This window comes from Gavialis gangeticus, unplaced genomic scaffold (genome assembly GCF_001723915.1).
Source record: "Gavialis gangeticus isolate Ggan-Ray unplaced genomic scaffold, GavGan_comp1, whole genome shotgun sequence".
In the NCBI taxonomy this organism is placed as follows: domain Eukaryota; kingdom Metazoa; phylum Chordata; order Crocodylia; family Gavialidae; genus Gavialis; species Gavialis gangeticus.
In genome coordinates, this window is record NW_017729006.1 from 54,943,040 (window position 1) to 54,953,508 (window position 10,469).

At 40.4% G+C, this 10,469-nt stretch overlaps 1 protein-coding gene and 1 long non-coding RNA gene across 4 annotated transcripts in view; one reads left to right on the forward strand and one right to left on the reverse strand.

Moving 5' to 3' along the window:
* LOC109291957 overlaps nucleotides 1–9,983 on the reverse strand; it is a 22,072-nt gene extending 12,089 nt beyond the window's left edge. The window contains exon 1 of the long non-coding RNA XR_002095998.1: nucleotides 9,973–9,983. This is a non-coding gene — a long non-coding RNA (uncharacterized LOC109291957). The remainder of the gene's footprint in view (nucleotides 1–9,972) is intronic.
* The window catches only part of TERT (telomerase reverse transcriptase), a 60,212-nt gene that overhangs the window by 7,181 nt on the left and 42,562 nt on the right, over nucleotides 1–10,469 (forward strand). For all 3 annotated transcript variants that reach the window (XR_002095997.1, XM_019509205.1, XM_019509204.1), the window contains exons 2-6: nucleotides 1,137–1,329; nucleotides 3,812–4,001; nucleotides 4,889–5,071; nucleotides 6,735–6,896; nucleotides 7,304–7,399. Coding sequence is in view for 2 of the 3 variants with exons in the window: in XM_019509205.1 (XP_019364750.1) it covers nucleotides 1,137–1,329; nucleotides 3,812–4,001; nucleotides 4,889–5,071; nucleotides 6,735–6,896; nucleotides 7,304–7,399 (824 nt within the window). In the remaining variant the exon portion in view is untranslated. The remainder of the gene's footprint in view (nucleotides 1–1,136; nucleotides 1,330–3,811; nucleotides 4,002–4,888; nucleotides 5,072–6,734; nucleotides 6,897–7,303; nucleotides 7,400–10,469) is intronic.

The window sequence follows — 10,469 nt, forward strand, 5'->3', positions numbered from 1 at the left end:
TAAATTTTTTTTTTTTTTTTTTTTTTTTTGCCTCCTGCATGTTACCTGAACTCCACTGAAACTTGCTTTATTTTTTTTCCTTTATGGTAGCTTCCTACCAAGCTCAAAGCCCTCTGGTGTATGGTGCAGTACATGCATATAATCATATATGTCCCTGCCCTGAAAAGCTTAAAACCTATATAGACAAACAGTAGATGAGAAGAAAAGACTATACCCTCTTTTACAGTTGGGGAGATTGAATTTCACCCTAGATTTTTAAGCATGGTACAGAAATTGAATTATATGTTTAACAGGAATGAAAAACAGGTGTGCTATGGCTGAGTTCATGTTTCTGTAGGAATCTTACCTTATTTTAATGGATCCACCACATTGTATTAAAAATTGATTTTGAATTAATTTGAAGATATTTCTGGTGGACACTGTGAATCCAGCATTGCAGAACAGCATTTTTAGTTGCCTTCATTCTGTCACTGCCAATAATATCCCTCCAGGTGTGACTTTGATGGTGGTCAGATAAGATATGGTGTGGAAAATAAGTGAGAGAGAATTTGCTCTGGGCATTAAAATGCTACACTGCCTTAAGGGCTCACCTAAACATTTTTATTGGCATCCAGTTAGACTGAGTGACCACAAACAGTTCTCTGTCTTTGTACAATAGAACCTAAATCATTTGTATTCAGTTGGCTTGCTATGCACTTAATTTGCCAAGACTGTTGGCTCCAGCTTTGTCTTCAAATTGCATCACTTTTCCATTCAATAAAAGCCAAAGCAGATAGCTGAAGCCCTTCAATGATCCTATGCAGCTGTTATACCCTGTACAGCCTTGCATATTTTGTAAATCTTCATCTTTGCAGAAGAGTTTAAAACTGAACCCTACAAAATATCCACGTTCTACTGTACTCAATGTGACCCAAGCTTAAAGTCTGCCTAAGTGGGGTTTAGGCTAATTGGAGGATCAGTTGCTGTATAATTGTTTGGCTGTTTTTCTCCTCTACTTTCCTCCACCCTCTTCTGTCCTGAAGCATGAAAAAAGGTTATATGTATATGTGCTAATTTTTCCTATTTCTCTTAAGCAATTTACCAAGTATAATTGACTGTTACCAAGTATAATTGAATTTGATTTCTGCTTCTTGAAGGTGGTCGTGTTCCTGTCTGTGAACACCATTTCCGGGAAGAACTTTTGGCAAAATTCCTGTACTGGCTGATGAATGCCTATGTCATAGGGCTGTTCAGATCATTTTTCTATATTACTGAAACCATGTTTCAAAAGAACATGCTTTTCTTCTACCGGAAGGTTATTTGGAACAAGTTAGAGAACATTGGAATTAGGTATGTATTGTAAAGTTAAGTCTAGTATTAATATGTTACTGTCTCTCACAATATAAGAACTAGGGGTTACAAAATTACGTTAGTAGGCTTAAAACTATAAAAACAAAAACAAAAAAAAAGAAAGTTTTTTTTCACATGGAGTATAAACAAAGGGTGGAACTCATTGCCACGAGGTGTTGTGGAAGCTGACAGTTCAGCCAGATTCAACAAAAGGGATTGGACAAATTCTTGGAGGAAAGGTGCAAGAGTAGCTATTGAGCATGGGATGGGAGTTAAGGGTACAGCCTGTGAATTAGCACTTCCTTGACCTTAAATTTCAGAGGCTGTAAGAGAGAGAGGAAATTCCCTGGTCATGCTTTGTTCACTCTCCCTTTCAACATCTATTCTCTGCCATTGTGTGATATAGGATACTGTGCAAGATGGAGCTATGGTCTGACCCAGTAAATGGCAGTTCTTATATTATGTAAAATCCGGGTATATTATATTTTACAAAGTAAGGATACAGTTCTATGTTTATTATTGCACTTTTGTCCCTTTCTTTTGTTCACTTAGTTTTTCAGGGGAAAAATCATTTTTGAATGCTTTGTCATGTCAAAAGTGACTTATATGATTTTTTTTTTTGTTTGATCTCTCCAAGAGGGGGTTGGGCTAGGAGAGAAGTATTTCAGATGTTCATAGGAAAACAAAAATATCTTGCTGCTAGATAAGTCAAACTGATGTGCTTTTATTTATTTTGAACAAAAAAAATGCTGCCAAGTCTCATAGAATAAGCTTGTAGGGAGGAAGTTGGAAAACAATTAAAACCACTTCAAGGAAGATTCAGTTTTAACTAAAACTGCACATAAAACTATATAATAATAAGGTATTGCACTGTGGGAGTTCAGAGTATAACAACTCAGCTTTTGCATTTTTATAAAGTCATCAAGTTTGAAAGTTGTAATGTTTCCTAAAGTGTGTTTCCAAAACTCAATATTGGGGTTTTTTTATGTTTTTAAACCAGGGATGCTCAATCTCTAGTGTATGTGTCGGATCCAAGCTCTGGTGCCTTGACATCTGGCCCAGAGGGCTCCTCACAAGTCCTAATATTTGGTGGGGAGGGAATGGTGGCTGCTCCCCTAATGACAAATTTACAGACCCATGGAGAGCCCCACAGACCAGATAGCATGGTCATACATGCTAGATCAGGCCCACAGGGTAGCTTGGTGCTTGATCAGGTGTGATACTGGTGTGCAGGGTGTGGCATGGGGTGTCAGAGCCTAGTTCCAGCACATGGGGCCTAATCTGGTCTGCAGACCAGTCCCATTCTCTGGCCTATTGGATGAAAAGTTTAAGCATCACTGATTTAAACAAATAAAGTTATTGCTTTACATCCCTTGTTAATACAGTATTTAAATAGGTAATTTTCAGCATTAAAATCAGAAACTGAAAAGTCTAATGTCAAAGTTATAACTACATTGTGCACATATAATTTCAGTTACTATATGCTGAAGTTAATAGATTAGTTCTTTGGAGCAGCAACTTTGCGTAAGTGCTGGTACAGCATCCAATCCAGTGGGCTTCTTTTCATGGAGGGAATTACTGCACTATAAATATTTAATAACAACAGAGTCTTACATTTAGCCAGAGGCAGTGCTAGGGGAGGCTTGAGGGGTGCTATAGCCATACCAAAATTTGCCTTAGCGCCACTCCCCCAGCGCAGAGGTCAAAAGTAAATTCTAATTGCAACAAGTCAACAGCTCTCACTGACAGCTGCAGCGTTTTTACAGGGAGTCCTTTATACAGTACGTTACTGTGAAACTGAGTATCACGTGATACATAGTAAATATTAGCATAATCTCATAGTATGTCACATGAGAATAGGTTGGAGGTCAATGATGTGAGAGGGTGAAGCAGCAAAGTTGAATTATCTACGGTTTTTTCCCCAGAAGTTTGCATTTGTTTGTTGTTATTGTCAATATTCATTGCCTTATTTTTTTCCTATTGATTTTCTGTGAATAAATGTTGCACTAGAGAGCTGCCATAGAGATTAAGTTAAAAACCAATCTGTTTGCATACAGTATATATTTTTATTTTCCTTTTGCAGATAACATAGATAAAACATGTTTAAGTGGGTATTGTTAAAAAAATAAAAATGAGTATGTTTGGCCAGACCCCTAATTTTCTTTCCAGCCCACCTTGGCCCCTCCCCACCCCCCAGGAAGAGGCTAGCAGCTGCATTTAGCATAGCTTTCCAGTCTGTAGTAAGTCAGAAATACAAACAATATTGTTTTTACATTATTTAGAAACATATGATGGTATGAAGTTAAAAATACATCATTGTTATCTTGGATTATCCATTGGCATATCTTTCACACAGGTAATTGAATATCTGTGGCTATCTTCTGAGAAAAATATTAAGGTTCAGTACATATACAAAAAATAAAACACTTGTAATTTACTGCATTTTGGTTTATTTAAACCTTAATGTCCATTTATATTTTAGAAACCATTTTGCCAAAGTGCATTTGCGTGCCTTATCTGCAGAGGAGACTGAAGCTATACAGCAAAAGAAATATATTCCTGCAGCATCAAAACTCCGGTTCATCCCCAAAAGAAATGGATTACGACCTATAGTAAAAATGGACAGTTTTGTTGGCTCAAAAAAGTTTAGCAAGGGAAGGAGAGACAGGAAGGTCACTATATTCTATATTGGCTCACTTTTTTTTTTTTTTTTTTGCCATATGTAGCTAATGCCAAAGGAGGGTGTTTCTACATAAGTATCTTCAAACCTAAACACAACATTACTTATTATATCTAATTACTAATATGATGTCAAATTAAGGTTGCATGGGGCATCTGATTTCTGGTTTGTTATGACTCTAGTATTTCAGTCTACAACTGTACATGGTTTTAAGATGTATTTTGTTTTAACGTACTAGTGTTGTATAAAACACCAAAATTAAAACAGCTTTGTTTTGCAGTCTAAGCTGGTTTAGATTTCAAAGCTTTTTATTTAAACCTGTAACTGATTTTTCATTTAATTGCTCTGAACCAAAATAGCCCGTTTCTATCTACTGTAGTGAGCATGACCATTACGCCACTGATATAGGGAATGGGTAAGATCTCCTTTTTTACATATAAATGTTGGAGGGTACAAACTCCCCAAGATCTAAGGCTGGCAAGAGAAGGGAAAATAGAGGGAGGCAATTTGTGTTCCTTGTGGGGTAAGGAAAGCTCATAATTTCATCATTATTGAGCAGCCACATCTGGCACATCTTAGATGTTGTTTGCTGGTTTCACTGGGAGAAGTGTACAACTGTGCAGGAAAATGTTTGCGATAAAGTACAGAAGTAATAACCTTGAGGTTATTTTTGTGATGTTTGTGATGAGTGAAGTACTGAGGCTTGTTGTGTAGCACAGTGACAAAAAAAAATCACAAATACAAATTCCTTCTCCTCCCAATGCATTGTGGGTATTAGAGATGGTTAGAGACCCAAGTACACATCTTTTACGTCTGTAAGTAAAATGTAAATGTCGTGTGAAACGGTAACATTTTGAGTCTGTTTTTTATTTCCCTTAGGCTCATTATTTCAACACTCGACTTAAAAACCTGTTTAGTGTTCTGAATTATGAAAGTACTGTAAACTCTAGTTTCCTGGGCTCCTCAGTGTTTGGGAAAGATGATATATATAAGGCATGGAAGAATTTTGTTTCCAAAGTTCTTGACTCGAATGACAGAATACCTCACTTTTATTTTGTAAAGGTAAGTATGTTTCCAAGAATATTTTCTTTCCTCTGTTCAAACTGATCTTTATTTGAACAAGAATGAAGATTTTAATTACATTGAATTTGTCTCTTCGACAGTGAGCTATTAAAACTTTTTTATTAGCCATAAGTTGGACCACGATTGTTTCAGTGAAAGCTAATTTTGCTACTAATTCTGAATATAGTACGGAGAAGTGTTTTTATTACATTCCTCTGTCTCCATAATGTTGCTTTTCTTTTTTTGTCTGGTGTTCTTTATTTCAATCCTCCATTCAGCTTTTGCTAAAATAAAATTATTTTGGCAGTACATGCAATTCTTAGCTCAGGAAATAACCCAACTATTTCGAATTGTAGATGTGCTTTTATTAGCTTCTGGCATCTTGAGTGTAAGGGGAAATCAGATGATGTGAACTGCCTACATTTGGGATTTTTTTTAATGTAAATGTGGGACTTGAGAAACTTGCCAGACACATTTTAGTTGGAAAGCTCTGTTGACAGTATGCCTGTTTGAAAGATGACAAAGATGATGAAGTTCAGGGGTAGTGTTCTGTACCCCACAACCTTTGCTACTGCCCCCCCCTTTCTTATTCAGAGGCTTCGTTTTTCTTCTCTGCCTCCAGCTAATATGTTTCTTGGGTGGAGCTGAAGTTTCTTATCTGGCTGTCCTATTCCTATTAGAACTAGGGCACCCCAACTTCCTTCTGGCGCCTGCTGGCAATTGCAAGTATAACCCCATGCACCTTTCTCTCCCATCCTTTGAAGACTTCTCTACTTAAGATGTTATACACCTGTGACAACTTAGAGATAAGATAGTTCATACTTTAGCTGAAGCAGCAGAGACTCAAGTTCTTAGTGTGGAAGCTTGCAGTGTAGTGTATCCAAACTCCACTCAACCTGATGGTGGTAGTAGCTGCACAGTGTTTCAGAGGGAACTATCGTGTCTTATCTTTTGACTGTCTTCTGAGACTAGCTACTCTCTTTGCTTTTTGTGCATCTCATTGCTTTTGTGAGCAACTACAGTGAAACAGATTTAGTTCCTGCCACTTGCCCTGCAGGCCACAAGCAGCAGAGATACCAGCCTGTCAAATAAAGGCAAAGTAAAGATTGTTCATTGAATAGAGCTAGCTAGAGTCACGGCAACTAGATAGCTATAGGCTTCAGGGGACATTGTACATATTGCTTTTATAGCCATAAAGTCTAGAAATTATTCTAAAAATAGGTACAAAACTGTTATAATGTATTTAGGTTGCTGAGTCAGACATTCTAAAGCTAAATCTTGAGTTTTAAGATTGCTTTACACATGAGATATTTCTATATTCATTATCATATTTTTTTAACAATGCAGGTTGTTATGCAACCTAAATCTGAGTATCATTGCTATCTCGTATTAACAAAACCTTAAATGATGGTTTGAGCATCTCTTTTTTGTCGGGGAAAGTTAATCCTTTCTGAAGAGTAAGAGAGTGGATTATTCCATATAAACAACATCAGGTCATTTTTCCTCTTTTTCTCACTGAATCAGGCTAGATGGGTCAATTAACGTCTTCACACCTATAAGTTCTGTGTAGTTTATCCTTTTACTTTTTCTCCTCTACAAAATGGCATTGTTGAGAAGTAGCATAACAAGGGAGTGAATAACATTTTTTTCCCTTTCATTTCAGGCTGATGTCTCTGGGGCTTATGATACCATTCCTCATGATAAACTGGTGGAAGTGATCTTACAGATCCTAAATCCTGAGGAGAGAACAACCTATTGCATACGACGCTATGCAGTGATTAAAATGTGTACAAATGGACAAGTCAGAAAATACTACAGAAGACATGTATGACTAATTGTTTGCTACTCGACATTCTTCTGCACTAGTAATGTATTGGTTTATACCTTTTTAAATAACAAGTCTCTCTTTCCATTATGTTGTTACTACATACAAAGTGGTACTTAAAATACATGGAAGGTTTTGTGATCAGGCCTCATCCCTGGAGTGCCTGTGCAAGGAGAAAAATCAGTGTTAACCTCTTTCCTAATGAGCTGCTATTGCCTATTTCGTGTCACGATAAGATATAAGATTGTGATAACAAAGAACTTCTTAAAACTTTTAAACAACTGCACTGTTTTATAGGTACGCCTGGAAGATAATATCTGGACTGACATTCTGAGTGTTTGTTTTTTCAGCATGAAATTTGGTCCATTAACTGAAAACATCCATTTATATCTTTCTCTGATACATAGGTTGCTACTTTCAAGGATTTTATTTCATACATGGGACCATTTGTGTCCAGTCTGCAAGACAGTACTTCACTGGAAAATGCCATAGTCGTCGAACAGGTAACTGTTACAAGATTCTCTCTATTTCTTCATCAGCAGTAGAAAGCCAATCAAATGTATTTCTTATTCATGTGTCATACATAGGTGGAGCTTGTAGTGTTAATGTTACTTATCACTGATGCTTGTGTTTGATTTGCATATGCGACAAGCCTTTGATATTTAGCCCTCAGGCCTTGGAATGCCTTTCGTTTGTCCTATGAAACTTCATTCATCTTTTGCTAAAACAGAACTGTGGTAGTACGTGCAATAAAACAAAAACCCTTCAAATCCCTTAATGGATGTTCTAAAGCTGGGCTGCTGCTACTTCAAAATTATGATCAGTAAGATGGGCTTACTGGGAATGCCAGGGACCTGGGGGAGCAGGGAGAAGACCAGACTGGGCTCCCCCCACATTTGTTCTAGCAGTCTATCACCCCCATGCTGGCATGGCCTTGTGTCCCATGTGGTGTCTCTCAGTTCCTGGGGGAGAGGGAAGGAAAGATGGGCTGGGTTCCAGTGTCCTTTCATCTCCCTTGGTCCCTAGTCTGCCCCTTATTTGAGAAAACAGCTTTTTCCCACTGCCAGCAATTATAGTTATTATTTCTGCCTTTGCTGTTCTGTAGTGCCACCTGTTCAACTTTAAAACCTATTGATCCCTCATTCTGTTAGGCTGGAGGACCTTAGACTGTTCATAATAAAATGTGTTAATTTCCCTCTGAAACAAAATCAAGCATGTAAAACTGGTTCTCAAACTTTTCAGCTTCAAGGCACCACCTGGGAAATGCTAGCTCATAGCTTTCATTTGTTTGTTGGCTACAGAAAAATAAGAGTCATTCTTCAATTGCAAAGAACTAAGAAAGACCACACAATGGTTTACTATTTAAAATCTATGTATTTATTTTGTGAATTGCACACTTAGAAGAATCTTGCGGCACCCTGGTTGAGAATCACAGGCTGAGCCATTAATGCATTTACTTAAACAAGTACAACATTTGGGTTCATAATCACTGGTTGTGAATCACTGGTGTAAAATAACATATGTTTCTGCACACATATAACACCCTAAAACCTACCTTAAAACATAGGGGTGCATCAATAGAGATTTTTTGGGCCGATACTGATGGCTGATTTTTAAGGAGCCATATCTACTGATCCGATCCTGATATGCAGCCAGGCAGCTTGGAGACCAGCGTCAGGCTGGTAAGCCTGTTTTGGGAGGGGCAAATCAAGGCCCCTGTGTTGAGGGAGGGAGTGGAGCTGGGGCAGGTGCAGCTCAGCCAGGGCAGGGTACTGGAATGGAGTATGGAGGGGGCATGTGCCCCCCCGGATCTGTGCAGACAAGGGCAGGCTGCCACTGGGGCTGGGGCTGCGCCAGGCTCTTCCCAGTGTGTGGGCGGGGAGAAGCTGAGCCAGGGATGTGCTCGGGGCTAGCGGTGGTTGCACTGGGAAAGGGCTAAGGGAGGGAAGGGGGTGTAGCCACCCCAAAACTCTCACTGTAACTCCCCTCCCAGTGCTGCTGCTGCCTGCCCCAACCCTCCGCTGGGAAAAGCCCAGCCCGTAGCAACAGCCCACCCTCACCCTGCACAGATCTGGAGCTTGTCCGGCCATCCCCACCTCTACACCCGCTGGTTGAGCTGCAGTGCCTGCCCTTCCCCACTCCCTCCCTCACTGCATGGGACTCAATCTGCTCCCCCCCAGCCTACACCCCTTCCCTTCCCCCACAACAGACTTATTAGCCAGATGCTGCTCTCCAAGTTGCTGGGCTGTGCTTTTGGCCACCTGCGTGCTATGCTTCAGTTGCACGCATGCACAGGGCATTTATCAGCCACTTTATCTGCCATATCAGGCAAAAAAATGATTTCTGATGCTCTCAGTTTTTCCTATTTCCGTGCCAATCCAATATGGGACCAGTGTATCAGTGCACCTCTATTAAAAACAAAGTTGGGTCCTTGGAAATAAGAAAGCTCCACCTTGATGATTGAGGTGTGCTCATAAACTGGCAATCCTTCCTCTTCCTTCTATAGCAATATATTTGTTTCATAGCCATAGATGCTATTTACTCTTGCTGTACTGACAGAGTAGGGCTAAGGCAGTTGCAATGCCATAAATGTGTATTTCTTAGGATACACTTAAGAATTAACTCTGTATTTCCTGGTTGTATAGTGTTGTTTAAGAATCTGTAAACTCATAACAGCTAGGTACAATTTTTTATAACTTAGAAATGAGTTTTTAAGTACACTTCAATATAGCAATACATACAATATCAATTAAGGTTAGCTGTATGGAAATATTGAAGTTTCTTTTATTCTGTCTTTCTAAGTTTGAACAAAGACAACTAAGACAATTACGTTGACTGTTTTCCTTACTTGAATTCACTTTTATTTATTTAGGAAATGTTCTCTGCTACTTTTGATCAGTAGATGGCCCTGGATAAAAATTTTCTGTATATTGGAGCCCTAACAGACGTTGTTTGGTGTGATTTAATGTAGCAGCATGCCAAGTGGTCAGCCAGTTTGTGGTGGGGCAGGGTGGGGCCTTGCATGCAGTGGCTGCTGTTGCACCCCACACTGCCTTCCTGCGGCCTGCCACGTGACTCTGCAGGCAAGCTCTGTGGCCGCATGGCTCCTCATGCAAGCGGCTCAGGGCGGCGATGCTCCTCTGCAGGCTGCACGCAAGCCGCCTGTCCGGCCAGGGTTTGGGGCTTGCACGTGACACCACTTGCCTGTGGAGCCATGCAGAAGGCAGTGTGGGGCACGCTGGTGGCAACCGCTGTGTGAGGCCCTGCCCAGCCGGCCAGGGGGCTTGTGTGTGGCCTGCAGAGGGGCTCTGCTGCCCTGTGCCATTTGCCTGCAGAGCCACCGCACCGCCACTGCCGTGGCCCGTGCTGCCTCCCTATGGCCAGCTGCATGGCTCCGCGGGCACAGCTCTGCAGCTGCGTGGCTCTGCAGGCAAGTGGGGCACGGCAGTGGTGGGTGGGGTAGTGGTGGTTGTGGCTGCCATGTGTGAGCCGCCTTTTCCAGCCAGCCAGGCAGCTTGTGTGTGGGGCACTGCTGCTCTCGTCCCTTGGCCCTGCTCCTGGGAGCGGACATAG